Source organism: Rutidosis leptorrhynchoides, chromosome 3, assembly GCF_046630445.1.
Source record: "Rutidosis leptorrhynchoides isolate AG116_Rl617_1_P2 chromosome 3, CSIRO_AGI_Rlap_v1, whole genome shotgun sequence".
NCBI lineage: Eukaryota > Viridiplantae > Streptophyta > Magnoliopsida > Asterales > Asteraceae > Rutidosis > Rutidosis leptorrhynchoides.
This window is the reverse complement of record NC_092335.1, coordinates 62,728,627-62,756,184: the sequence shown is the minus strand read 5'-3', so window position 1 is coordinate 62,756,184 and position 27,558 is coordinate 62,728,627. Positions and strand designations below refer to the sequence as shown.

Below are 27,558 nucleotides of genomic sequence, written 5' to 3'. Positions count from 1 at the left end.
TAACAAACGATCATTCCCCAAATACTCCGGGCAAAAACGAGCCTTCACCATAAAGGTCGTCTTGAGAGTATTCAAATCCATAGATCCTTGTCGCAAATTTCGCAACTCATTACGCAATTCCCACAATCGGCCGAAGTCCGGAACTCCTCGAAGAATTCCTCCTTAAACTCGTTCCACGATAAGGCCATAAACGTTTCGCCACCGACAAGATCGATCTTACCATCCAACCAATCCCTTGCCCTGCCCCGCAACAGACTAGTAGCGAGTCTCGTCTTTTTCTCAGGAGGGCAATCAATAGTACGAAAACACCCTTCGACATTCGAAATCTAAGTTGTGCTTACCAAAGGATCCGGTTTCCCGTCATACATCGGGGGTTTAGTCCTCATGAAGCTCTTAAGACAACGCTCCATTTCACTACTACCCCGAAATTCGGAATACTTCCTATCCATTTCTTCTCGAAACGCACTCATTTGCTCCGCAACGGCGGCCGCAACTCTAGAGTTAAACTCCTCGTCATTCGTCTCGATCTCGTTTCGCGTCGTCATTCTAAAGAATGCAAAACGATTAGTCCACGAACGTATAAAACAACATGCATAACACCGCCCCATCTTGCTCAACACTCGTCGTACATCACTTGTTAGACACGATTTGCACCCGTAATAAGGTTTGCAAGTCCTTATTACGCACACACGTCGTCTCAACTCGTTAGTACAACGACCGTCTCGCTCGATGTTTTAAACAAACACAAACAAAATTCTACGCGATATAAACACACGCGAGAATTATTATCACAACACAATAATATATTAATAATATCCGCATTACTAATACAAACGTTAGTCTACCTACAAACAAGGCACTAATTATAACCCATTCCGACCCGTAATCCTAGAAGTCCCGTAACAATTTAAGCACACACAAAAGTCTAAGTCTAGGCACCTATCTCAAGTCACCTAAATCCCTTAGACCATGCTCTGATACCACTTGTAACGACCCAACCCGTTAACCTTCCGAAAATGTGCCACAAAAAAAAAAAAATTTCTGGAACAGTTGATCTGGACGGCGTCCAAAAGCTTGGACGGCGTCCAGCACTTAAGACTGGGACGGCGTCTAGCCATCTGGGACGGCGTCCAGATGTACTAAAACATTCTGATCAATTTACAAACACACGCGGGCGAAAAACCCGCTTCCCGACACTTTTAAACCAAAACACTTTCACAATATATTACAATAGTTTAAACTAAGAGTTTTTCACAATAAAAACCGAGTTTTACGACACCGGGCCCACATCGACCCAAAATACCACAAGTGACTATTTCGACCCATTAGTTTATACAAAACATAGACCGAGCATGGGATTGGGGACACGCTACCCAATCCTAATCAAATCCAAAAGCAAGTCTTCTAAAGAAACTACGCAAGTCCACTAGTCCCCGCGCTTACCCGAGCCACCGCATCCATTCAATCTATAAAAATGTAAACAACGAGAGGGTAAGCTAACGCTTAGTGAGTGAGAATATACTACATACATATATATGCATAAAATGAAATGCGCATCGCTAACACACAAATACGAGTCACATACCGCAATCCAAGCATAACTAAGAAATGTTATACCTAACGTATCACCAAGTCAAACCGCAAGATTAGTTACAACAATATAAGTAAATACGCGTACATAAATGGGTAACCAAACTACAAGGTTAACCCCTTAACCTCAATCATACGAACATTGGCCGAACAACCCGAGCCTTAGTGAATTCGCACAACCCGAAATTCACTCCTCCACCAATTCAACAACCGAGGTTGGTTGTACCACCCGAGCCTTAATGAATTCGCACAACCCGAAATTCATTACCTCATCAATAAGATGACCGCACAACCCGAGTCATCATGAATCCGCCCTACCCGAGATTCACTTCTCAATACCAAAATCCACGGTCACGGGATTATAAAATCCACCACATCGGGGTCATCCACATCACAACAATATTAACCCTTCGCCATTGAGGTTATAACATCCAAATCACAACTACGTGTGATAACGTGCACACAAAACGTGCATCACGCCAAAGGTGATCAACCAAAACTCACAACCAGTGCCACTTGGACTCATACAAAAGCCCATCAAGTCCACCTATATGTGAAGTGAGCTCTATAGCCGAGAATCACTTCACCCGACCCGCACCCATCCTACACATACATAGGCACATAGGATATTAACACTCACCTTGTCGCCTTGATGAATGCTTCCAAATAATCCGCCACGCGCCAATGGAAAGTACCTACTCCATTATCACAAATACAACAACACAATTAGGGTTGCCTTACAAACCAACCCAATTTACACTTAGTGCATTTTCGACCCGAATGCACTTTCAAGCACAAAAAGTGCCCAAACTAACCAATAATCACTAACACGAGTGAATATGGTCCTAACACGCCAATTAAACCCGAACACAAATGTTAAACACGTGTCATACCCATTTTGACACCAAAACCCTAATTTTGACTCATTTCAAAATTAGTTAACCAAACTACCCAAAAGGGTTCCAACACTTCCATAATCACCAAACCTAGTGATTAAACTCATTATCAAACCCTAATCAAGGCCAAATCGTCAACCGACCCAAAACCCGCCAAGTGACAAGAACAACAAGTCACCATAAACCCATTTCATCATCTAAAAGGGTTTCATAACAATCTAGCTCAAAACCCTAACTTGAATATCAAATCTAACAAATGAAATTCGGAGTTTGAGCTTACCAATACCACCACAACGTAGCTAGGAGCGAGATGAACAACTTTAGAACCCGAGCTTTTGCGAGAATCCGACTCCTTCTTCTCCAAATCCACCTATCTCTCTAGAACTTCTCCTCTCTCTCTAGATAATGTTGGGAGTGTTTGTGAGGATGAAATATGATCCACAAATGACCAAGGAACCAGCCTTGAAGGCTCCAAACCGGCATCTAAGTGATTTTACCATTTTACCCCTTTTAAAATAATTAAAACAGCTGGCTCGACAGACCGTTTGGACGGCGTCCCAAACTTTGGACGACGTCCCACCTTTTGTTGCTGGACGGCGTCCCCCCTATCGGGACGACGTCCCACCTTTTGTTGCTGGACGGCGTCCCTCCTATCTGGACGGCGTCCCGACCTACTGCAAAATCAGAAACAAAAACAGGGTGTTACATGGCAGTTTCTAAAAAATTAGAAATGCATCTCATGGATGTTGTGACTGCTTATCTATATGGATCACTTGATAGTGATATATATATGAAGATACCTGAAGGATTTAAGGTATCAGAAGCAACCAATGCAAAACTCAAAGAAATGTACTCAATCAAGTTACAAAGGTCTTTATATGGGTTGAAATAATCGGGTCGCATGTGGTATAAACGATTAAGTGATTACTTGATAAGCAAAGGGTATACCAATAATCTTATTTGCCCATGTGTATTCATTAAGAAAACAACATCTGGATATGTGATCATAGCCGTTTATGTTGATGATCTTAACATCATAGGTACAAATAAAGAGATCCATGAAGCCATTCAACTTCTAAAGAAAGAATTTGAAATGAAAGATCTCGGAAAAATCAAGTATTGCCTTGGTTTGCAGATTGAGCATATGCCTAATGGTTTACTTGTACATCAAACAACTTATACGGAAAAGATTTTAAAACGTTTCAATATGGACAAGGCAAAACCATTAAGTACTCCTATGGTTGTTAGATCACTTAATGTTGACACTGATCCATTTCGTCCCTGTGAAGATCATGAAGATATCCTGGGACCAGAAGTACCATATCTTAGTGCAATTGGAGCTCTTATGTATCTTACAAATTGTACAAGACCTGACATTTTTTTTTGCAGTTAATTTGTTGGCAAGGTTCAGCTCAGCTCCTACCAAAAAACACTGGAATGGGATCAAACACATATTTCGATACCTTCGAGGAACTACTGATTTAGGATTATTTTATTCTAACGAATCAAAACAAGATTTGGTTGGTTATGCAGATGCAGGTTATTTATCTGATCCACATAAAGCTAAATCTCAAAATGGATATGTATTCCTAAATGGAGGTACCGCAATATCATGGCGTTCTAAAAAACAAACACTTGTTGCAACATCATCAAATCATGCCGAAGTGATTGCATTACATGAAGCTACTCGGGAATGTTTTTGGTTGAGATCAATGACACAACTCATTACTGATTCTTGTGGACTAGAACGCGATAAAAGTCCACAACTATCTATGAAGATAATGCAGCTTGCATAGCACAGATGAAAGAATGGTATATCAAAAGTGACCGAACAAAACACATACCTCATAGATTCTTCTCATACACTCAAAACCTCATTAAGGACAACCAGATTGAAATGAAATATGTTCAATCCAGCAAAAACTCTGCCGATCTTTTCACCAAAGCACTTCCAACTGCTATTTTCAGAAAGCATGTTCAAAATATTGGCATGAGGCATGTTAAAAGGATTTAATGCCTCAATGATGTCTACTTGAGGGGGAGTCAACTCTATGCTGCACTCTTTTTCCCTTGGCTAAAGTTTTTATCCCACTGGGTTTTTCTTTAGCAAGGTTTTTAACGAGGCAATACTAGTTGCTTGTAATTGATCTTAATGAAACAAAAATTGTCATCCAAGGGGGAGTGTTATGAAAGTCAAATAATGTGTGCCAATTTTGTGGCTACAACTCACCTACCAAATTGCATAGTGGTTTATTTTTACTATAAATAGATGATGACGTAGTTTGTAAAATATGCACTCTCTTGAATATATTTTACATATACATTCTCTCTCCTTTCTATTATTCTTTAATTAGATACTACTTACTAAAGGTAGTTATAAGCCTACTGAATTATGAATTATGAATTATAACATGAATCAAAATCAATCAATATCAATCAATAAAATTAAAATCATAACCACATTACTTGGACCAAAATACCCTTGACTTTTTCTCGTCAGTCGCTCGCGGCTAAACCTCGCACTTCCATTTAAAACCCTAGTAGAATCTGCTCCAGTCTTCCATCGCCAAAAACCCTACCTCCATCTCCTGTGCCGTGTTTACTCTTGGACTTCCATTAAACCTTCCATCTCCAAACCCTACGTCACAATCACTCGGTCGATCCGAACATCATCAGGTTCATTTATACTTACTCTTAACATTTGTTCTGTTTATATTATTCTTATAATTTTAATCTATTTATTCCGATTTCTGATTTAGGTTTTACTAAAACCACACTACGTAGCAATAACACCAAATTAAAACCCTAGCGCAACCTCGCAATGGCATCTATGATGGTAATCACTCTTTCATTTCTATTTCCATTTCACAATTTCAGTGTGTATGTTCGTGTAGATGTTATCCTTATTGATTTTATCACTAATGTAATGTGTCAATCTATAATTTTGTGCAAATACAACAGCAACCTCAGATCATACTGCTTAAAGAAGGTACAGACACATCACAAGGGAAGCCTCAGTTAGTGAGCAACATTAATGCTTGTATGGCTGTAGCCGATGTAGTCCGAACAACCCTAGGTCCTAGAGGTATGGATAAATTGATTCATGATGATAAGGGTAACACTACGATCTCGAATGATGGTGCTACAATCATGAAATTGCTTGATATCGTTCATCCTGCTGCCAAGATTCTTGTTGATATCGCCAGGTCACAAGATTCAGAGGTAGGTAAATACTACACTATAGCATAAGTTGCTCATCAATTCGCAGCTTGTTTAGATTAATTGAATTTGCTATATAAAGTAAATGTATGGTTATATGTTTATTGTATGTGTTGCAGGTTGGTGATGGAACCACTACTGTTGTTCTTCTTGCTGGTGAGTTTTTGAGAGAAGCCAAGCCATTCATTGAAGATGGTGTTCATCCTCAAAATCTGATAAGAAGCTTTAGAACCGCTTCATTTATGGTAGAATTTGTGAAAGCTCTCTGTATCTTATAACACATATGAAATAGTTATTAAGTTTTGATTTCTGTCTGGTTTGTTCATTTAAATTGTGAGACAGGCAGTTGAGAAGGTTAAAGAATTAGCTGTAAGCATAGAGGGAAAAAGTTTAGATGAAAAAAGAAGCTTGTTAGCTAAATGTGCTGCCACAACATTGTCATCAAAGCTTATTGGAGGCGAGAAAGATTTTTTCGCAACTATGGTTGTGGACGCTGTCGTTGCAATTGGAAATGATGATAGATTGAACATGATTGGAATAAAGAAGGTATGCATGCTTAACCCTGGACTTTAGATGCACAAAATTTTGCTAATTTACCTTTTAAAATCGGTTGTTGAAGTCTGATAGTGTTTATTTGATGATGGTTAAGTATGAGAATTAAGATCACATTGTAGATCTTCTTTAACTTAATGCAATTACATATGGTGTATGGTTGAGAGATATAGATGGTTATGCGACGTGCTTATATGTTATTGCGGAGCTCAAGTTTTTCTTTAAGGATTGAGATCTGTCGTTTTGAGTGTGTGTGCATGTTTTGAATGTGGATTTAAACACATAAGTAGAATATCAATGTGATGTTCCTGAATTGTGTGTGGGCTTTACTTCTTCCACTTAGAGTAAGTTTGCTCTGTACTTTGTGATATTGAGTTGGTAGGTTAAGAAAGTTCAGAAGATTCAAGATTGATGAGTGGATCACATTTTATTTATTTTGTTTCTAGGCATAGAACATTCAGCATGCATTGTACTAAATTTCCAGTTGGAAGTTTAAGGTAATTTAGGCTCCTTGTTAGCATTTGTCACAAACCTATACGATAAACAAACATATAGCTCTAGAATTTTCAGACTACAGAACTGATAATGTTTTAAACTTCAAGAAAGGGTTATATTTTGTATTGATCTGATAGAAGTTTCAGTAGATTAATTATTAGGTGTGGAATTTTCATAATAAATGGTTTTATGCAGATGGACCACTAATTGTAGGGACAGCTATTCCATTCACATGACTCATGATATACTTTGTTCATATGACTTGACTGGTATTCATGTGTTGAACTTACTCTTTTGCTGAACACTAGAAATATATAAAAAAAAATCATATGCACATTCGCTAGTTACCTAGTAATCTTCTGATATGATATTGAGTTCTCTATTGGATGGAGTTTTGATAACTCAAATTTCATAATTGTGTTTGTAACATGGGAATCATAATTATGATCTTAGAGTATGCCACCTCAATTACACCTGTTGTTATGAAAGAGCATAACATCAAAAACTAGTTTGCTTTTCAGCAAGTGAAATGCATACTTATAAAATAGCAATGGAAGTTTTTTGTCAAGCTGAGGAACTTTGCTGAAGCCCTTAAAAAGATAGAAGGGACTACTAAGTTTGAAATTAATACGTGTAAATAATATTAGTAAGCTGAACATTTTTTAATGTGGATATTTTAGCAGCAGCAACAACAACAACAGTACTTATCTGAACTGTTTAGGCATGGTTATTTGTTTGATTTGTAATGGACATCTTCTGTTTATGCATCTACAATTGATAATTCGAGTTTGATTTTGTAGGTTCCTGGTGGTACGATGCGGGACTCATTTCTTGTGAATGGTGTTGCATTCAAGAAGACCTTTTCATATGCTGGGTTTGAGCAGCAACCCAAAAAGTTTTTGAATCCAAAGCTTCTGCTGTTGAACATCGAATTGGAACTAAAATCAGAAAAAGAAAATGCTGAGATAAGGTGGATTGTTTATTATATTTTTTATGTAGCTCTCTAATCACTTCTGACATATACATTTTCTGTTAACAGACTTTCGGATCCATTGCAATATCAATCGATAGTTGATGCAGAATGGAATATCATATATGATAAGTTGTATAAGTGTGTAAAAAGTGGCGCCAAAATTGTTTTGTCGCGTCTGGCAATTGGTGATTTGGCAACACAGGTGAGGGACTTTTTGTTTTTGAACATTGTTTTGTTTCTGCAAGTGGAACTAAACTATTTAATAAACAATGTGTTGACAAACTGCTCTGCTATAAATAGCATCTAGAAGGTTTAAACGTTTGACTTGGCTGGTTTTTATGTCATCAGTATTTTGCTGACCGAGATATCTTTTGTGCCGGGCGAGTTGCTGAAGATGATCTGCATCGTGTTGCAGCTGCAACTGGGGGTACCGTGCAGACATCAGTCAACAATGTTATAGACGAGGTTATCTTTTGACGTCAAATGGTTTTTACTGTTGTATTATGCTTTACTTATCTGAAATATATATATCATTTTTTGTACATGGAAAAGGTTCTTGGGTCATGTGAGGTATTTGAAGAAAAGCAAGTTGGAAATGAAAGATTCAACATATTTAGTGGATGTCCTTCAGGCCAGACTGCTACTATTGTTCTTCGAGGTGGAGCTGATCAGGTTTTCTTTTAAACCATTTTGCTTTTTTCATATATTTTTGTACTTGATCAAAAGGTCCTTTTTTGTAAAGCAAAGATACAGATTGAAACTTTTGGATGTATTCTGTCTAAAATAATACATTGATGAACATTACACTCAATTATGACTTGCATCCGCTTAAATAATTATGATTTCTTTTAATTTGTAAAACTCTTGTTTCTTGTGTATTCATTTCTGGACCCATTGGATATCATCATTGATATGTTACCAACTTAATTGTAATTGTAATAGTTTATTGAAGAAGCTGAGCGGAGTTTACATGATGCCATCATGATTGTGAGGAGGGCCATGAAGAATTCGACAGTCGTTGCTGGTGGTGGTGCGATAGATGTACGTTTGTTTCTTATCTTGTTAACTACTGTATCTAAGTATCTAACATTCCAACTCACTGGTGTTTATCACGTCATTATTAACGTATTTTTAACGGCAGATGGAGATAAGCCGGTACCTGTGGCAACATGCACGTAATATAGCTGGAAAGTCCCAGCTATTTATCAATGCTTTCGCTAAAGCACTCGAGGTACGTTTCTTTAGTTGCATAAACTGTAACATTTATTGTTTTTGGAGGTGGATTATATCACCTTACAACGATATAATTCCATGTATTGTCTATGGTCTTATCATTGTGCATTCTCTAGTTCTAGCTAACTACTTAACTGTACCTTAAACCAACAAAAACTTTATTTTAATGTATGCATCTATGTTGCCTTTATAAAGTCTTTGGCCTGTGTTTCATTTGTTCTCATCATCTGTCTGTCATATACGAGTGCATCTGTAATTCTTTTCTTTTATAGAATTGATGGTTTATAATATGTTAATGACTGGATATGTGAACAGGTTATTCCACGACAACTTTGCGACAATGCTGGATTTGATGCAACTGATGTACTTAACAAACTGAGGCAAAAACATGCACTTCCATCTGGTTGGTCTTTTGCATTATCTTTTATAATCATCTTTTGTTTCTTAATTTTCATTTTGAACTACCTCACTTTTACCATGTTTTATTTTGCACTATACCTATAGAGTCCTTTGATCTGAATATTAGATCTATTCAGCCAACAACAACATGAATACCATATACATGATTTTGGTCATGGGATCTGAATTACATTGTAATATTTTTTTATAAACAGGTGAAGGTGCTCTTTATGGAGTAGATATCAACACAGGTGGAATTTGTGATTCCTTTGCCAACTTTGTGTGGGAGCCAGCAGTGGTAAAGGTAATGGTCATTACTTGTATCTTGTTTATGTGTCAATTCTTTGTTTAAGCGTTTAGGAAGGTTGCTTACTTAATCTTTACTTCAGATTAATGCTATAAACGCTGCAACTGAGGCAGCATGCCTTATCTTAAGCGTTGATGAAACAGTGAAGAACCCCAAGGTACCGTTCCTTTTGTTTTCTTTTCATTTTTTGTAATCTTTTCTTTTATTTATAATTAAGTAATGTGTTCATTATGATCACAGAAAAGCATTATTAGTTTAAAAACTGAAATCTGCAAGCAAAACGATTTTGGAGGTCGTGTCCATAAAAAATAGACTTTAGGCGATCTTATATGGTTGTCTTATATTAAAACACATCTAGGATGAACACTTGATACTGGTTTGCTGATGTGTGTCTTTGTTTGCATTGCAGTCGGAGAGTGCACAGGGAGACGCTGCTGGTATGGGTAGAGGACGTGGTGGCGGCGGCATGCGCGGTGGACGTGGAAGAGGGATGCGTAGACGTTAAACATGTTATGTTTTTGGTATATCATGTTTAAACTCGAGCGCAGGCATTAGCATGGGACATGTAATCTCTGTTGCGAGTTGAAGTAATTTTGGTTTTTGTGTGATGATTTCTTAATTTCCAACTAGTTTGTTTACTAGTACTTTTTGTGTTGATGGATTATGTGTGGAACTTGAGTTTCATAGCTGGGGATTTATAGGCTAACTTTAAAGTTGAGTATCATTTAGTGTTACTATGTTCATGTGTTTCTTTTTGTTTTTATAGATGTTGAATCGACCAATCCTTTTTAGGTTGTATAATTCCATTGTTGTACACCTGGCAATCGGGTCGGGTTGGGTTTGGGTCGGGTCGAACGGGTTTGTGTTTGAACGAGTCCGGGTCTAAACGGGTCAGAAATTTTGAACGGGTCCAACGGGTCGGGTCAAGAGCGGGTCGGGTTGGGTCGAGACTACAGGTGAACAAAAAAACCGGATCCGAAAAAAATCCGAAAAAAAATCCGAAACCGGATCTTGTCAGATCCGGATCCTGTCAGAACCGGATCCGGTTCCTGGATCCGATCCGGATCCGACCGGATCTAGCCGTTGCCCCAGAACCGGATAAATACCGGATAAAAACCGGATTTTATCCGGATTTTTGAAAACCGGATCCTGTCCGGATTTTTTTGCTGTTCGAAAATCAAAAAAAAAACTAGCCGTTTGGAGCGTTTTTTTTGCAGTTTTTTGAACTTTTTTTGACCATTTTACCCCTTCAAGTGTAGTATAAATAGATGGTATTGGGTTTTGGTTGAAAACACACCATCTAATTCTCTCTATTCTCTCTAAATCTCAAAAAACTCTATAATTACACTATAATAACTCACTAAACTCTACTTACTAATCCTATAATGGATAACTCACAAGCATCCACTTCCGATGCCGCTTCCGTTGCCCAATCTTCACAACGTTATACCAACAACGATGTTCGTACGATCAAAAATACGAGTCGTAAAGGCGACGTTTGGGCTAATTTCGACTTGTGCGTGATGACCGATAATCAAGAAAAAGCTCGTTGCAAGAGATGTGGTAAGTTCCTAGGTGTTTCGGGTAACTCTACTTTAAGAAAACATCTTGTAAAAAGTTGTTCGGGGGCCGCTCAAGACCCGACACAACCTACACTTGGTCGGGATGGTTCGATTTTTGTATACGATCAAGAAGCTCTTCGTCAAGATTTGGCAAGGTTTGTCATTCAACAAGGGCTTCCTTTCAACCACTTCGACAATCCAAAGCTTACGGAGCTAATTCGCAACCGACTACAACCGCGATATGACAATGTAAGTCGTACTACTCTTAGACGTGACGCTTTTAAATTATGGAAAAAAGCTAAAAATGATATAATTGAAGGTTTTCGAACATATAAACATAAAGTTTCTATAACTTGTGATGTTTGGACCGCACCACACGGAACGGCAAATTCTTATTTAGCCGTTACCGCTCATTGGTTCCATCCCGATTCGTGGTTATTAATGAAACGGACTATCGCTTTTAAATTATTTGCTTATCCGCATAATGGTAATAATTTAAGAAAAATTATACAAGACACTTTGACTGAATATAATTTAATCGATAAAGTTTTTACTATTTCGCTAGATAATGCTTCTAATAATACTAGTGCCATGGATATGTTAAAAATACGAATGCAACCGGTTTTAAATTGTGCGTTTATACATACACGTTGTGTTGCTCATATTATAAACTTGGCCGTTCAAGATTGTTTAACTTATTGTAGTTCGTTAAAAGATAAATTTAGAAAATTATTAGTAACGATATATCGTACGAGCAACGAACGACATAAAAACTATAAAAATTTTGTTAAAAATTGTAATGGCACTTGGTTAGGTCCTTATTTTGATAATAATACTAGGTGGAATTCTACTTGTCTTATGTTTGAAAATATATTACGACAAAAAGAAACTTTAATCGGTTTTAATAATAGACTAATTAGAAAGGGATATTCCGAACCGATTGATAACGACGAATGGGATGACTTGGAAGCATTAACAAATTTTTTACAAGTTTTTAGAGAGGCAACGACAAAAGTTTCGGGTGTTTATTACCCAACTAGCTCACTAGTTTTACAACAACTTTATATAATGACGGAAAAAATTAACGAATTTGCGAACTCAAATAATCGTATTTTTAGACAAACCGTTTTTCACATAAGAAAAAAACTAAAAAAATATTTTGGAACAATACCCAAAGTTTTTTTATTTGCGGCCGCTGTTGACCCGAAAATCAATTTTAGTGGGGTGGAACTTTTGATGACAACAATATATCAAAATTTGGATTGTATTCATGGTCCCGAAGACGCCGAACCCAACTATATAAACAACCAAATATTCGCATTTAATAACACCTTTGAGCAATTATTTTCAATTTATGCAACAACTTATGGTCGACAATCAAACCCAATTGTTGACCAATTTGAGAGCGGATCATCTTCTCGAAGGGCCCGAGACCTTAATATTACTCTTTTTAACCAATTACGTGAAGACGCTTCAAAACGTGCCCGAACATCGGCACCCACAAGCGAGTTGGGAAATTACAAAATTGGAAACTTTGCACTAAACATGAATCCCGAACAATTTCACAACTTTGATGTTTTGGCTTGGTGGAAAACAAAAGAAGACACCTATCCAATATTATCCGCTATGGTTCGTGACTTATTAGCCGTTCAAGCCTCAACCGTAGCTTCCGAATCGGCTTTTTCTCTTAGCGGTCGAATTATTTCGGAAAGAAGGTCAAGACTTACCCCCCAAGCCGTGGAAGTATGCGTATGTTTGAAGGATTATTTGGACGGGGTAGATAGGATACAAGATCAAACGTCATTAGAATGTCCGTTAGATAATGACGTTGAAGATTTTATAGAGATGGAAGAAATAGAAGCGGGATTATCACCTTCATCATCCGAAGGAAATACCGAGACCGAAGTGGAGGAAGGTGAATATGATCCCATTAACATGGAAGAATATATTGCAAATTACCAACGAACATTTGCGGTTGATGACCCCGAATTTGAAGCAAGTGAAGACTATTTCGAACGACGAAGGCAAGACGAGTAGTCGAGTAATGTATAATGGGTGATGGCAATGCCGAAGCTCAATATACTTTGCTCGTAATACATTATCGGGTGATGGCCATGCCGAAGCTCGAATAATGTATTAACTTTTGTATACTTATAGTTGTAACTTGTATCGTTCAAATAAATGTATTGTTATTGTTATTTATATTATCTTTAGTGGTTAATCATTTGAATAAAAATGTTGTTGTATTATTTATAATTGTTGTAGCGTTATATATTTTGTTTATATTGATTATATTATTGTTGTTCAAAAGTTATAAAAATCGAACCGGTAAAAATATAACCGGTAAAAAACAAAATCCGACAAAGATCTTAGTCCGAAAAAAATCCGGTCGAGATCCGAAAAAAATCCGATTCCGAAAAAAAATCCGAAAAAAAACCGACCCCGAGAACCGGATCCGGAACCGGAACTGGATCCGGAAAAATCTGGATTTTTTTTGTCCGGTTTTTTTAAATCCGGATCCGGTCCGGATCCGGTTTTTGTGCACCTATAGTCGAGACCCATTTTCCCCCGGGTTGGGTCGGGTCAAGACCCTTTTTCATAATTTTTTTTTTTATGATTCCGATTTCCGTTTTCATTTTCAGACTCGCTTTCCCAAATGAAGTTTTCGGATTCGCAATGCGGGAAAAAAAAATTAAAAAAAAAAATTTAAAATTTTTTTTTTTTTAAATTTTTTTTTTTTAAAAATCGGAAAAAAAAAATTTGATTGAAATTTTTTTTCGGAAACAAAAAATTTTTTTAAAATTGTTTTTCGAAAAAAAAAAAATTTTTGAATTTTTTTTTTTTATGTTTCCGATTTCCGTTTTCATTTTCAGACTCGCATTCCCAATTGAAGTTTTCGGATTCGCAATGCCAAAACCAAAAAAATTAAAAAAAATTTTGAAATTTTTTTCCAAAAAAAAAATTTTCTGAATTTTTTTTTCCAATTACATGTGATTTTCACGCCACATGTCGCGCTCTCATTGATTCATTGGATCTCAACTTAATTTATGGATTCAAATGAATATTTTTTTAGAAAACGCACGTTGAAAACATTCGACGAAAACGCCATGCAAAAACCGCGCTTAAAACGCGCGCCAAAAAACGCCCGCCAAAAACGCGCTGCGAAAAATTCGTGCCGAAAATGCGTGCGAAAACGGGCGTTGAAAACGCCCTGCAAAAACCGCCCCGAAAACAGCCTTCGAAAAACGCGCTACGAAAAACTAGCTCCAAAAACGCGCGCCGAACACGGGCAATGAAAACGCGCGCCGAAATCTTGTGGTGAACACGGGCATAAAAAACGTAGGACCCATTAGACCCGAACATAGGTCCCGTTGGACCCGTCACTTTTTCCTTGTGATGTAAGTAGTTCAATTTTGGACCCACAAGATATCTTATCCTTTATAAATTGAGACCCTGTTGGACCCTAATATTAAGATCCAGTGAACCCATTTTTTAGACTATGAGTTTGATTTGACAGGCATACATTGTTGTAGTGTGAATATTCATTGCCAGAAGACGACTTTGTGTAGATTTACAAAATATATACTACAGAAAAAATAAAATGAATTGCTCATCTTTTAGTTGCTCATTGAGCGTTAGATTTATATTGAATCTATCACTAACTTTTTACATTATACTATTCGAGCATATTAGATAGATGTCAATCATAGTTAAGGCTAATCGGCAATACCAACAACAGCAAAAAGCTTTCTTTTGTTGAGGAATCAAATTCTTTTCTACCAATTTCCACCTTATCTTTTGAGCTAAACACCATGGTCGAAGCTATAAACAAGGTACAACTTTCAATACTTTATTTTGTCTATTGAATATGTATATACACTTATATATGATAACCATGATATCACACTCACTGTTTGGGGTATGTGCAGAGTGCTCAACCATGATTTTTCAGGATATATTGTTTTTTCGCTTTTTTTCATCATGTTTAGTAGTCTGTCACTGATACATGTTCGAATTGGCATTTACAGGAAAGTATGAGTGATGCTGAATTTTTATCTTTTTTTTTTAGCGAAAATACAGAATCAAATTAATAAGATTTTCATCAGTTAGATGAAAACCAAACAAAGAGTACAATACAATTTCATCCCTGCCATGAAGTATCCACCCATGTCACATTTCCCATATCGTTTTGGTGGTGAGGGTAAAGGGGAGGGGGTTTTTACTTGGCCGTGCCCTTGGATCGGTTTCAAGGTTTTCTCCCGGGCAGCGATGGGGCGGGGTTATTATCGCTGCATCGGCATAGTCGAAACGGGAGATGATCGCAACGGGTGGTTTAGTCCCCCTCGGGTGATCCCAATCAATGTTCAAAAAAAAAAAAAAAAAAAAGAGTACAATACAATTGCACAAGGCTGTCCCTTGCCAATGAAAAAAAATAGTCTACCAAAAAATTGGAGGCAACTTGTTACATAAGCCAAAAAATGCTACCATAATTACTCGAACTTCGATGCTACACTTCCAAACTTCCAGCCATATTTAGTGAGAATTGGCTAGCCAAGCTTCATTACATTAGTGCAGTTGGGTCATTAGAGAATTGGTCATTCGTGATATTGGGGCACCATTGTAAATGCTTCTGATGTTTGATTAACATACATTGTGTGACCCTTTAAGTAAACTTGTAGGCTGTGTGGACACTAACTTGAAGTGCCTTAAACATATAGTGTTTCAATATCTCATTTGAAGTGATTTGAGGGACTCTTTACCATGGTCTCTTGTATAGCAAAGAATTGTACTTGGTACCATAGTTCCTACCATTTGACTTTGTGACCTCTATCCGAGGCCGCGTTAAATCCACGACCCCACTCTCATAACTGAGAGATCTTAACCCCAAACCAGAGGCCCGCTCATTTTTTCTTCTCTTTCAGATGTTCAAAATTTTTTCTAAAACAATTTGAGCTAGACCGACATTCATATCAAAAGCATTGACTACATATGCTGATGGTTAAAAGATGTCCAGGACATAATTAAGAGACATCAAGCTCAAATTTTAACTGTGTTTATTTGTTTATCATTTTGTATCTGCATTGCATTTATCTGTGTGTATTTTTCAGATTTTATACATTAGTTAGATTTAAGTTTTCAATTTGACACTGCTAATTGGCTTCACAACATTCCATATGTGTGATGTTTCAAATGCTAAAGACAACATTCGGTATGTGTGATATTTCACAGCATTCGGTTTTGGCTTCACTTAACTTTATCTCCTACAATTAACCTGATACAAAACTTAAAAACTTGTGTGGAACCTAATTTATAAAGGCACTCACGAACCTCTTATTTTGGTAGTATCTTAAAACATCAGCAGACTTCACTATACTATTATGATGAATTGAGCTGCTATTCTTCTTGCATAAAAATTTGCCTAAAATCAATATTCAGCCAATCCAATCCCTTGTAGTCAAAATAGTACAGTATAAGATTTCAAGAGCCATGTATAGTAGGACTAAAGTAAAGCGAGCAAGGCTTAATTAAAAGGCACAAACAAATAAGTACCGTAAACCATTAGATTAGGAAAATATCAGTTTTCAGAAGAATACACAAAAGTTTCTTTAGATAATCCTAGTTCCAAACAGGACATCCTACAACAACAAAATGTCGATAATCTTTAGTCCAAACAGGAGTTCTTATCATGATTAGTCTTGAAATTGACATCAAACAACAAATCTTCTTCTTTGAGCTTAGGAATTGTTAACTTCAACAGTGCACGATAGGGATTATACTCAGCCTTGATATCCCTAATCTTGAAGATCTTATCTTGCAAATCGATATCTGGCACATCAACCCAGCAAACATACTTATCGATTTCCCTGCCGTCATCAACATTTTTCACTGTGGATTTAAGCGTTCCTTGGATGAACACAGCGCCATGATCAACAGTCACCTTCAAATCCTCAGGCTTCACTCGATTCAAAGGAATGGTGATGTAGAGACCGTCATCATCTTCCCTTGTTTTGTCTGGACAAACAAGCTGCACATTCGAAGGATTATAAGTCCTCTTTAAGCCACGTCTTAGCCTTCGATACATTGATAATCGATCAAACAAACCTAAATCATCATCAAAGTAGAATTTTGTTAAACAATTTTAGCATCAAATAACCTAAATCATCAAAGTAGAATTTTGTTAAACTAATTTAGCATCAAATAACCTAAATCATCAAAGTAGAATTTTGTTAAACAAATTTAGCATAAGATAACCTAAATCATCAAGGTATAATTTTGTTAAACAAATTTAGCATCAAATAACCTAAATCATCAAAGTATAATTTTGTTAAACAAATTTAGCAACAAATAGCCTAAATCATCAAAGTAGAATCTAGTTAAACAAATTTAGCATAAGATAATCTAAATCATCAAAGTAGAAATTTGTTAAACAAACTTAGCATCAAAAAACCTAAATCATCACCAAAGTAGAATTTTGTTAAACAAATTTAGCATCAAATACCATCCGGCTGTTTATACAAGTTAAGAGTCAAAAAGTCAATTGATAGATAGATACAAATGATGATGATTATAACTCAGTGGATGATGATTACTTAAAAATATGAGTATAAAATTATCTGTAGAAATGAGCTTTGTACCAGGAACATGGCGCTCATGTGGCTCATCGCCAGTAGTATAGAGGCGAAAGCTTGTTGTGTTAACAAACTGAGACGTCACAGATGATGATGACGATGCAGAGAACGCCGGCATAACAATAGATCTGCTGCAGGTCGTCACTGCATGATTTAGAACACGCGAACGAGCAACAAACTTAAACATAATTGAATGCTGCTGTAACTTTTTTTTTTTTTTTTTTTTTTTTTTTTTTTACAATTACACACACAATTAACGTGAACAAATCGGATGATCAAAAACTAAAATAGGATCACTTTGTCGTATTGAACAACGAAGGACAAACGAAGCCCTAGTTTGATTTCTAACGAAATGGGCTTTCAGGATAGCTCATAAATGGGCTTTCTAACGAAGCCCTAGTTTCGTTTCTAACGAAATTGACTTTAAGGAAGCTCATTAATTTAATGGACTCTTAATAAATGAGTTATGATTGCTTTTAAATAAACTGGGCTTTCTTCGGGTAGATTTGCTTTGAATTCGAAATGTATCATGTATGAGTTCTGATTTAATATGCATGATTATTACTATAATTTTTCATTTTTTCTAATGATAATCTTTAAAATTATCATTAAAAAATTAAAACATGTTAGAATTACTTGTATATTAATAAACTTCAACCACTCCATGAAATTAACCACCTATGTACCATCATTTTGTGCATAATTTTAAATCGTAATGACAACCTCTAGAGTTGTCATTAAAAAAATCTTTATTATTATGATGAGTAATAGGGTTACGTGCCGTTATAAGTCATTATATAATTTGATAATTTAATATACAATGTAATTAGTATGTTTTACTTATATCTGACAATTTAGACTAATACTTTCAAATTTAGGTTAAATGAGTTAAAATTTTTGGTCAATTGAGTTTTGGTAAAAAAAAAATAGGCACGACAATGTAAATCAAAACTTAAAAAAATAATCCAATGAATATAACTAGTAAATTCAATGGCTTATTGTCACAACCCAATAAGTTCGTGGCCCAACCCACTAAGATTATGACCCAATTAAGGGTTTTAACCCAAGAACTTCATGGAAGGCCCAAGAACATCATGGAAGCTCCCTAGAACTTTCTCATGAGTTCTTCCATGGAATGGTATGGAATGTTTATGGAAATATCTATCTCCATGTATATACTTGAAGTTTCTAGTACTTAGATCCTAACCATTGATTTAGATTAATCTTAGCCATCCATTTTGTGTTAGAAGTAGTATAAATAGGGGTGGTCTCATTTGGCACACCACACCTCAAATCTCAAACATTCTCTCTTGTAAAGCATTCTCAAGTAATATAAGTATTTTCTTCAATTCCACTTGTTCTATAATATTTTCTCTTTTGGTTACTTGAATCGTTATAAGGTCCGAGTAAGGCTGACTTAGTAGAGACTAAGTGCCGCACGTGAGCTTATCGAGATAAGTCCGTGACATTTGGTATCAAGAGCAAGGTCGATTCAAGGAGATGGCAACCGAGACCGAGAAGAATGTGAGCGCAACAAGTGGTGTGATGGGTGATGAGACTCATGGTCGGGTAGAGACTCGCCAAGGAGCCAAGAAGAACCGAGGTACGTCCAAAGACTTTGTCGCAAACTTGGACAAAAGGATCATGGATGTAGAGACATCCATGGACGACGTGAAAGCAAAGGTCGAAGACGTCCACCAACGTTTGGATGGTTTGGACGGGGACTTTGACGAATTGAAAGATGATTGCAAGAGTGCAATCAACGTGCTAGACGTTGACATGCGACGTGAGATCCATGACTTAAGGGGTATGCTCATGGGTGAGATTACGAAGTTGCGAGGCGAAATGGAGGGGGAGGTCTCCACTATTCACCAACGCCTCGTGGATTTACAAACCAACATGAACTCTTGTTTGAGATTCATGGCTAGTGGGGGTAGCAACACTGGATGCAATGATCCGAAGGTGGACGTTCCCAAGCCGTCACCGTTCGTGGGGAAGCGGGAAGCCCGAGCGGTTGATGATTTTATATGGGAGATGGAACAATACTTGGAGGGAGTCAACATAGTGGATGATGCAATGAAGATCAAGACGGCAACCCGTTACCTGAAGGATACCGCAGCGTTATGGTGGCGTCGTCGATATGGAGATATCGAGAAAGGTACGGTTACTATTGATACTTGGGATGATTTCCTTACTGAACTTAAGAATCAATTCTACCCCAAGAATGCTCAAAAGGATGCGATGAGTCGTCTACGTAAATTACATCATTCCGGGACGATTCGGGAGTATATTAAAGAATTCACGAACCTTAGCCTGGAGGTCCCAGATATTCCCGATGATATTCTCCTATTCTATTTTCTCGATGGTTTGCAACCTTGGGCTAAAACGGAGTTGGAGAGACGAGGAGTCCAAGACCTTGCCACCGCAATTGCTCAAGCGGAGGCACTAGTCGACCATGCTAATAGGAAAGATTCGTTCAAGTCAAAAGATAAGAAGGTGAGCCATGAGAAAGGTGGGGGAGATAAGCCCGCCCAATCAAGGAATGATAATACACGTAAGCCACCAACCGGGAATAACAAGAGCATAAAAACTTCTTACAAGAATGATGGATGTTTCATATGCGATGGACCGCATAGAGCCCGAGATTGTCCGAAGAAAGCTAGCCTTCATGCTATGGAAACTCAAAAGGCGGGTTGTCAGGATGAGGATGTGTGCATGGGATCGATGCAAATACTCAACGCTATCAAGGCCAAGGTGGAGGTACCCAAAGTAATGGTGTAACAACCCAAACCGTAACCGACCAAACACGACGAAATTTCAAACAAAAAAAAATTTCTGGTGCAGGCCATCTGCGCGGCGCGCCAGGTGGCCGCGCGGCGCGCCAAACCACCTGGACAGCCCGCTGTCCCCGGAAGTCAATTTAATGAAAATGTTTGACTAGTTCCCGACACATTTAGCTAAAACGCTTTTAACCATGACTTCATATATGAAAAACTAGCACGTTTAATTAATAAAATCAAATTTACGAAGCGGGTCCCACATCGACCCAAAATTACCCCTTGAGTACCAAAATGCAATATTTGACCATAAGACTTTTAATACAAAACGAAGCCGAGCATGGCGATTGGGGATACGCTACCCAATCCTAAACAATCCAAAAGCAAGTCTCTAAAGCAAACTATGCAAGTCTTCTAGTCCTCGCGCTTACCCGAGCCACCAATCCGCATGCAATCTATAAAAAGAGTCAACAACGAGAGGGTAAGCTAATGCTTAGTGAGTAGAATAAATATATACATGCATATACAACTTACCTACTCGCATCCACGACATCACATAAATACACATAAATCACTTACCTCATCGTACCAAACGCTAGTATCATCAAATCGTATAACTAGCAACCTCATAAGCAATCAATAGCTAGTAACGTCAAACCGTACAACTAGCAACATCATTAGCATAAATAAATATAAATAATAAATCAAATTAAATGCTAGCATCAACAACTACAATTCATGGTTAACCAATCTCTTCGCTAGGGGAACGACTTCGCGAATCAAGTCATCGATGTTCATAACATTCGTTAGCTTCCAAAAACGGCTATGGCATGCTAACCCCCCGAGGTGTTCCAAAAACGGCTATGGCATCACCCCTCAAGTGTTCCAAAAACGGCTATGGCATCACTTGCTCAATGTGAGTAGAACACGGCTATTACTCACGCTTTCGTACACCAACACGGCTATGTGTACGGGTAACTCAAATAACAACGTGGGAGTAAAACACGGCTATTACTTGCCACTAAATACACAAACACGGCTATTACTTGCCACTAAATGCACAAACACGGCTATGTGCCTTAGTACAAAACATGGACTAATACGGCTAAGTCCCACAACCTTGGTCACAAAACGGCTATGTGACACCATCAACACGGTACATAAATCATATACATACATATATACATATTCCACTCACAATAATCATTATGGACAAGAACAGCTATGTCCCACCACTACGGTCACAAAAACGGCTACGTGACATCATTACTACGGGCAACTATCAATGTGGACAAAACGTCTATATCTCACAACTATGGTCACCAAACGGCTATATCCCACAACTATGGTCACCAAACGGCTATGTGACACCATTTCCACGGGCACATAAATCATATACATACATATATAGATATTCCACTCACCTTGAAGTCTTGAAGAATGCTTCCAAGTAATCCGCAACTCGCCAATGGAAAGTACCTATTCCATTACCACAATTACAATAATACACTTAGAGTGGATTTACAAATCAACCCAATTTGTAAGTGCAATTTCGACCCAAATGCACTTCCAAGCACAAACCGTGCCCAAACTAACCAATAGTCACTAACACAAGTGAGAATGGTCCTAATATGCCAATTAAACCCGAACTCAAGTGTTAAACACGTGTCATACCCATTTTGACACTTAAACCCTAATTTTGACCCATAAAGGTCAAAATCTCATTCTTTGCAAGTTTTGACACCAAAACACATTTAACTCGGTTTTATACTTCAACTTAATCCATTTTAAGTTTATAAACTTCATTAAATCGCCAATTGGGTCATAATCACCACCAAACCCTAATTTGACCCAAAGTCAAAGTTAGTCAATCAAATAACCCTAAATAGGTTTCAACACTTCCATAATCACTAATCCAAGTGATAAATCCCAAGATTAAAGCCTAATCAAGGCCAAATCGTCAATCAACCCAAAACCCGCCAAGTGACAAGAATAACTAGTCACCATAAACCCATTTCATCATCTAAGAGGTTTTCACAACAAATCAAACTTAAACCCTAACTTGAATATCAAATCACAAGAATGAAATTCGGAGTTAGAACTTACCAATACCGCCAAAATGATGCCGTTGACGAGTAGAACAACTTTAATACCCGAGCTTTGGTGAGAATCCAACTCCTTCTTCTCCAAATCAAGCTCTCTCTCTCTAAACCCTTACTCTCTCTCTAAAAATGGTTGAGAGTGTTTTGGTTGGTGAGAATTTGATCCAAACTGATCAAAGGATCAGTTTTGATGACCCTAAACCGACCCCAAGTGAAAAGACCAAAGTACCCTTCATTTAAAGCCTTTAAAAAGGCTGAAAATTGCTTCTGACCCATTCGGCGCGCCGCGCCACTATGTGGAGCGCCGCTCCACTCTGCAGGTCAGATTTCAGAAACTTGTTTTGGCCATAACTTTTTGTCCGTAGCTCCGTTTTCGATGAATCAAATATCGTTGGAAACGTAATAAGATTTTCTTTCCAATGGTAAGGCTTTGAAACATCAACACAAACTTTATTTGGGGTTGAAAAGATACGTACACACCTTGGTACTTCAGACCACGTCCCGTTTCCTTCGACGTTCGAGCAAGCGACACGTACATGCTTCGTACACTTCACACACGCATCGTGCACCATAAATACATTATGTACAATAAATATTTGGGTCTTACAACTCTCCCCCACTTAGAATCGATCACGTCCTCGTGATCCTCGTCACTTAACCAAACGGACCACACTCCACGGTCCTCAACATAAGTCCCAATCCGACTTTCCTAAGCAATTCTTCCCGACGAATCGCCTTCCACAACTAAATCGTCATCCACGATTTTTCTCAAATCCACAATCCGAGCACTAAAACCATACTCATTCCCTCGCATTGGGAAACTCATCCCATCTCTAACCGAGATATCACTCCTCTAGCGCACCATTACCAAGTACCGTGCTAAAGCAACCAAGTCTCAACCTAAGGTCAACAACCCGAAACGATGAAGACCGAACCAAACGAATCCTTACGGGTAACACCAATCACTAAACATCCCTTGTAGCGCATAATACAACCAATACGCAACTACCGTAACATCATAAGCGAACGACTAGAACCGCTAGCGTCCAATCGACTATAACAACTTAAAACCCTAGGCGTACAAAATCGACCATTGTCACGCCCGTAACGACATGTGAGCGAAATACGGCTATCGCATCAGTAATCACACAATACGGTCCTCACGATCCCACCATAGGAGTATAAAACAACTGATAGATCACTCAACACCGGATGAAGTCAGCGGACCCGAAAGTCATGCTTCACCGATATAACAATACCTCATGATGAAGTCAGCGGACCCCGAAAGTCATGCTTCACCACTATAACAATACCTCACACAACGAGTAGTGCAACATCGCGCTCCGCTACACTATAGTGAACCCTAACGGATACCGCTAACCGTCCACACTATCGAGCAAGAACCACCTATATCAAACATAGGCACAAAACAATATTTCTCTAGAAGAGAATCCGATACGCACATCCCTTAACCGAGGGATTTCACCTTGCTCGCCAAAACACGTCCATTATCTCTCGACGAGATTCACCAAACTTACCACCTCGGTGGTAATTTACAAATCCAATATCATAAGTACCAATGAGCCAAAAATTGTACTCTACCACCAATTGACCACTACTAGGTCTCGACCAAATTTCCGGATCTAACAAAAGCATCATCCGAAATCTCACACTAAAACCTCCTCGTGCGGGAGTGCCACTCCCTCACTTGGAACTACGTTCCATATCCACAACTCGTACAACCGTACAATGCTACCAAAGGTAGACTTTACAAACAATTGGGTTCACACGACCCGTTACCATACCTTGCTCCAAACCTTGAGCACACGAAGGACTTGACCAATCCTTAAACACTTTGAACGAAAAGTGTACCACAAATACCCAAACTATACCCTCGCAATCATCCAATTTCATTAGTTTGTCACATTCCACCTAGTCACTCATGTATCTAAGGGTTTTACTCCGGTACCCTAAGTACAATGCAACCACAACCATAACCTAGTCGGAGTCGAACACCACGCTAGTAGGTATAAAAGAGGCACCTAATGTCGCGTCATAATGACTCCATTACCGACATACATCGAGATTTCAAACACTCGATCTCAAGGGTTCCAATCACCCGGCGAACCTCATGGTTCATCACTTCAACATAAAAGCGAACACGCGCTTAACTATCGGACACCAAAACCATTTCCGTGGCTTGGTAGAAACATTTCCCAAACAATAAGGAATGCTTGGTTGCACCAAGTCTTACGCCCTTCACCAATCAATTAAAACGTCACCATAGGGTACTTCCATTAGGAACGTCACCCATAACAACAATATGCACAAACCAAGGCATTTAACAACTCACTTCCAAACGGCACTCGATAAACAATCAAAAGACATATTTATTAAAATGAAACGTGCCTTAACGTCTCCTTGCCGCACCCGTCCCCGCTAACTTGGGACGTTCCGACTTACGATGTCCTTCTTTTTGGCAATTAATGCACACCATACTACCACCCTTTGGTACCGAACATTCCCAATATTTGTGACCCCTCACGCCACAATTGTAACACCTAGGCGCACTAGAATCCGATATACCCGTCCGTGTACCACCCGTGCTCACGCTCGGACCCTTAGTCCTCTTACTCGGAGCACCATAAGAAACAACCCTTATCTCCCTTGAAGGTTCACCCTTCTTCGATCGTGTATGCGACTCGAAACCCCTAGCCAAGTCGAATAATTCCGAAAACGATTTCGCTTGACCACGACTAATTTTTACTTTTCAAGTCGTCATTCAAAGTCCAATAGAAATCCCCCATTAACAAACGATCACTTCCCAAATACTCCGGACAAAAACGAGCCTTCGCCATAAAGGTCGTCTTGAGAGTACTCAAATCCATAGATCCTTGTCGCAAGTTTCGCAACTCATTACGCAATTCCCACAAATCGGCCGAAGTCCGGAACTCCTCGAAGAATTCCTCCTTAAACTCGTCCCACGATAAGACCATAAACGTTTCACCACCAACAAGATCAATCTTACCATCCAACCAATCCCTTGCCCTACCCTGCAACAAACTAGTTGCGAGCCTCGTCTTCTTCTCGGGAGGGCAATCAATCGTGCGAAAACGCCCTTCGACATCCGAAATCCAAGTTGTGCTTACCAATGGATCCGGTTTCCCGTCGTACATCGGTGGTTTAGTCCTCATGAAGCTCTTAAGATAACGCTTCATTTCGCCACTACTTTGAAGTTTGGAATACTTCCTATCCATTTCTTCTCGAAACGCTCTCATTTGCTCCGCAACGGCGGCCGCAACTCTAGCGTTAAACTCCACGTTATTCGCCTCGATCTCGTTTCGCGTCGTCAATCTCAAAATGCAAAACGATTAGATCACGAACGTATAAAATCGCACGCACAACTCCGTCCCATCTTGCTATACACTCGTCGTACATCACTCGTTAGACACGATTTGCACCCGTAATAAGGTCTGCAAGTTCTTATTACGCACACACGCCGCATCGACTTGTTAGTACAACGACCGCCTCGCTCGATGATATAAACAAACACAACCAAAATTCTACGCGGTACAAACACACGCGAGAATTACTATCACAACACAAGAGCATATTAATAATATCCGCATTACTAATATAAACGTTAGTCAACCTATAAACAAGGCACTAACTAAACCCATTCCGACCCGTAATCCTACAAGTCCCGCAACAAATTAAGCACACACAAAAGTCTAAGTCTAGGCACCTATCTCAAGTCACCTAAATCCCTTAGACCATGCTCTGATACCACTTGTAACAACCCAAACCGTAACCGACCAAACACGACGAAATTTCAAACAAAAAAAAATTTCTGGTGCAGGCCATCTGCGCGGCGCGCCAGGTGGCCGCGCGGCGCGCCAAACCACCTGGACAGCCCGCTGTCCCCGGAAGTCAATTTAATGAAAATGTTTGACTAGTTCCCGACACATTTAGCTAAAACGCTTTTAACCATGACTTCATATATGAAAAACTAGCACGTTTAATTAATAAAATCAAATTTACGAAGCGGGTCCCACATCGACCCAAAATTACCCCTTGAGTACCAAAATGCAATATTTGACCATAAGACTTTTAATACAAAACGAAGCCGAGCATGGCGATTGGGGATACGCTACCCAATCCTAAACAATCCAAAAGCAAGTCTCTAAAGCAAACTATGCAAGTCTTCTAGTCCTCGCGCTTACCCGAGCCACCAATCCGCATGCAATCTATAAAAAGAGTCAACAACGAGAGGGTAAGCTAATGCTTAGTGAGTAGAATAAATATATACATGCATATACAACTTACCTACTCGCATCCACGACATCACATAAATACACATAAATCACTTACCTCATCGTACCAAACGCTAGTATCATCAAATCGTATAACTAGCAACCTCATAAGCAATCAATAGCTAGTAACGTCAAACCGTACAACTAGCAACATCATTAGCATAAATAAATATAAATAATAAATCAAATTAAATGCTAGCATCAACAACTACAATTCATGGTTAACCAATCTCTTCGCTAGGGGAACGACTTCGCGAATCAAGTCATCGATGTTCATAACATTCGTTAGCTTCCAAAAACGGCTATGGCATGCTAACCCCCCGAGGTGTTCCAAAAACGGCTATGGCATCACCCCTCAAGTGTTCCAAAAACGGCTATGGCATCACTTGCTCAATGTGAGTAGAACACGGCTATTACTCACGCTTTCGTACACCAACACGGCTATGTGTACGGGTAACTCAAATAACAACGTGGGAGTAAAACACGGCTATTACTTGCCACTAAATACACA

The 27,558-nt window shown here is 38.6% G+C and overlaps 2 protein-coding genes across 2 annotated transcripts; one reads left to right on the top strand and one right to left on the bottom strand.

Moving 5' to 3' along the window:
• The first annotated feature begins 5,028 nt into the window (after positions 1 to 5,028).
• Positions 5,029 to 10,187, top strand: LOC139896208 (T-complex protein 1 subunit eta-like). Its single transcript, XM_071878801.1, has 15 exons — positions 5,029 to 5,162; positions 5,246 to 5,322; positions 5,448 to 5,708; positions 5,825 to 5,950; positions 6,048 to 6,251; positions 7,553 to 7,722; positions 7,792 to 7,927; positions 8,074 to 8,190; positions 8,278 to 8,397; positions 8,668 to 8,766; positions 8,867 to 8,956; positions 9,274 to 9,361; positions 9,573 to 9,661; positions 9,747 to 9,821; positions 10,074 to 10,187. Exons 2-15 carry the CDS (start codon positions 5,308 to 5,310, stop codon positions 10,167 to 10,169), a joined length of 1,686 nt encoding a protein of 561 aa, XP_071734902.1. The 5' UTR covers positions 5,029 to 5,162; positions 5,246 to 5,307; the 3' UTR covers positions 10,170 to 10,187.
• A 6,701-nt stretch (positions 10,188 to 16,888) lies between these two features.
• LOC139900034 (23.6 kDa heat shock protein, mitochondrial-like) lies at positions 16,889 to 18,042 on the bottom strand. The gene is made up of 2 exons (XM_071882846.1): positions 17,862 to 18,042; positions 16,889 to 17,328 (listed from the first exon to the last, which is right to left on the bottom strand). The coding sequence occupies exons 1-2, from the start codon at positions 18,040 to 18,042 to the stop codon at positions 16,889 to 16,891; spliced, it is 621 nt and encodes a 206-aa protein (XP_071738947.1).
• Positions 18,043 to 27,558: the final 9,516 nt, after the last annotated feature.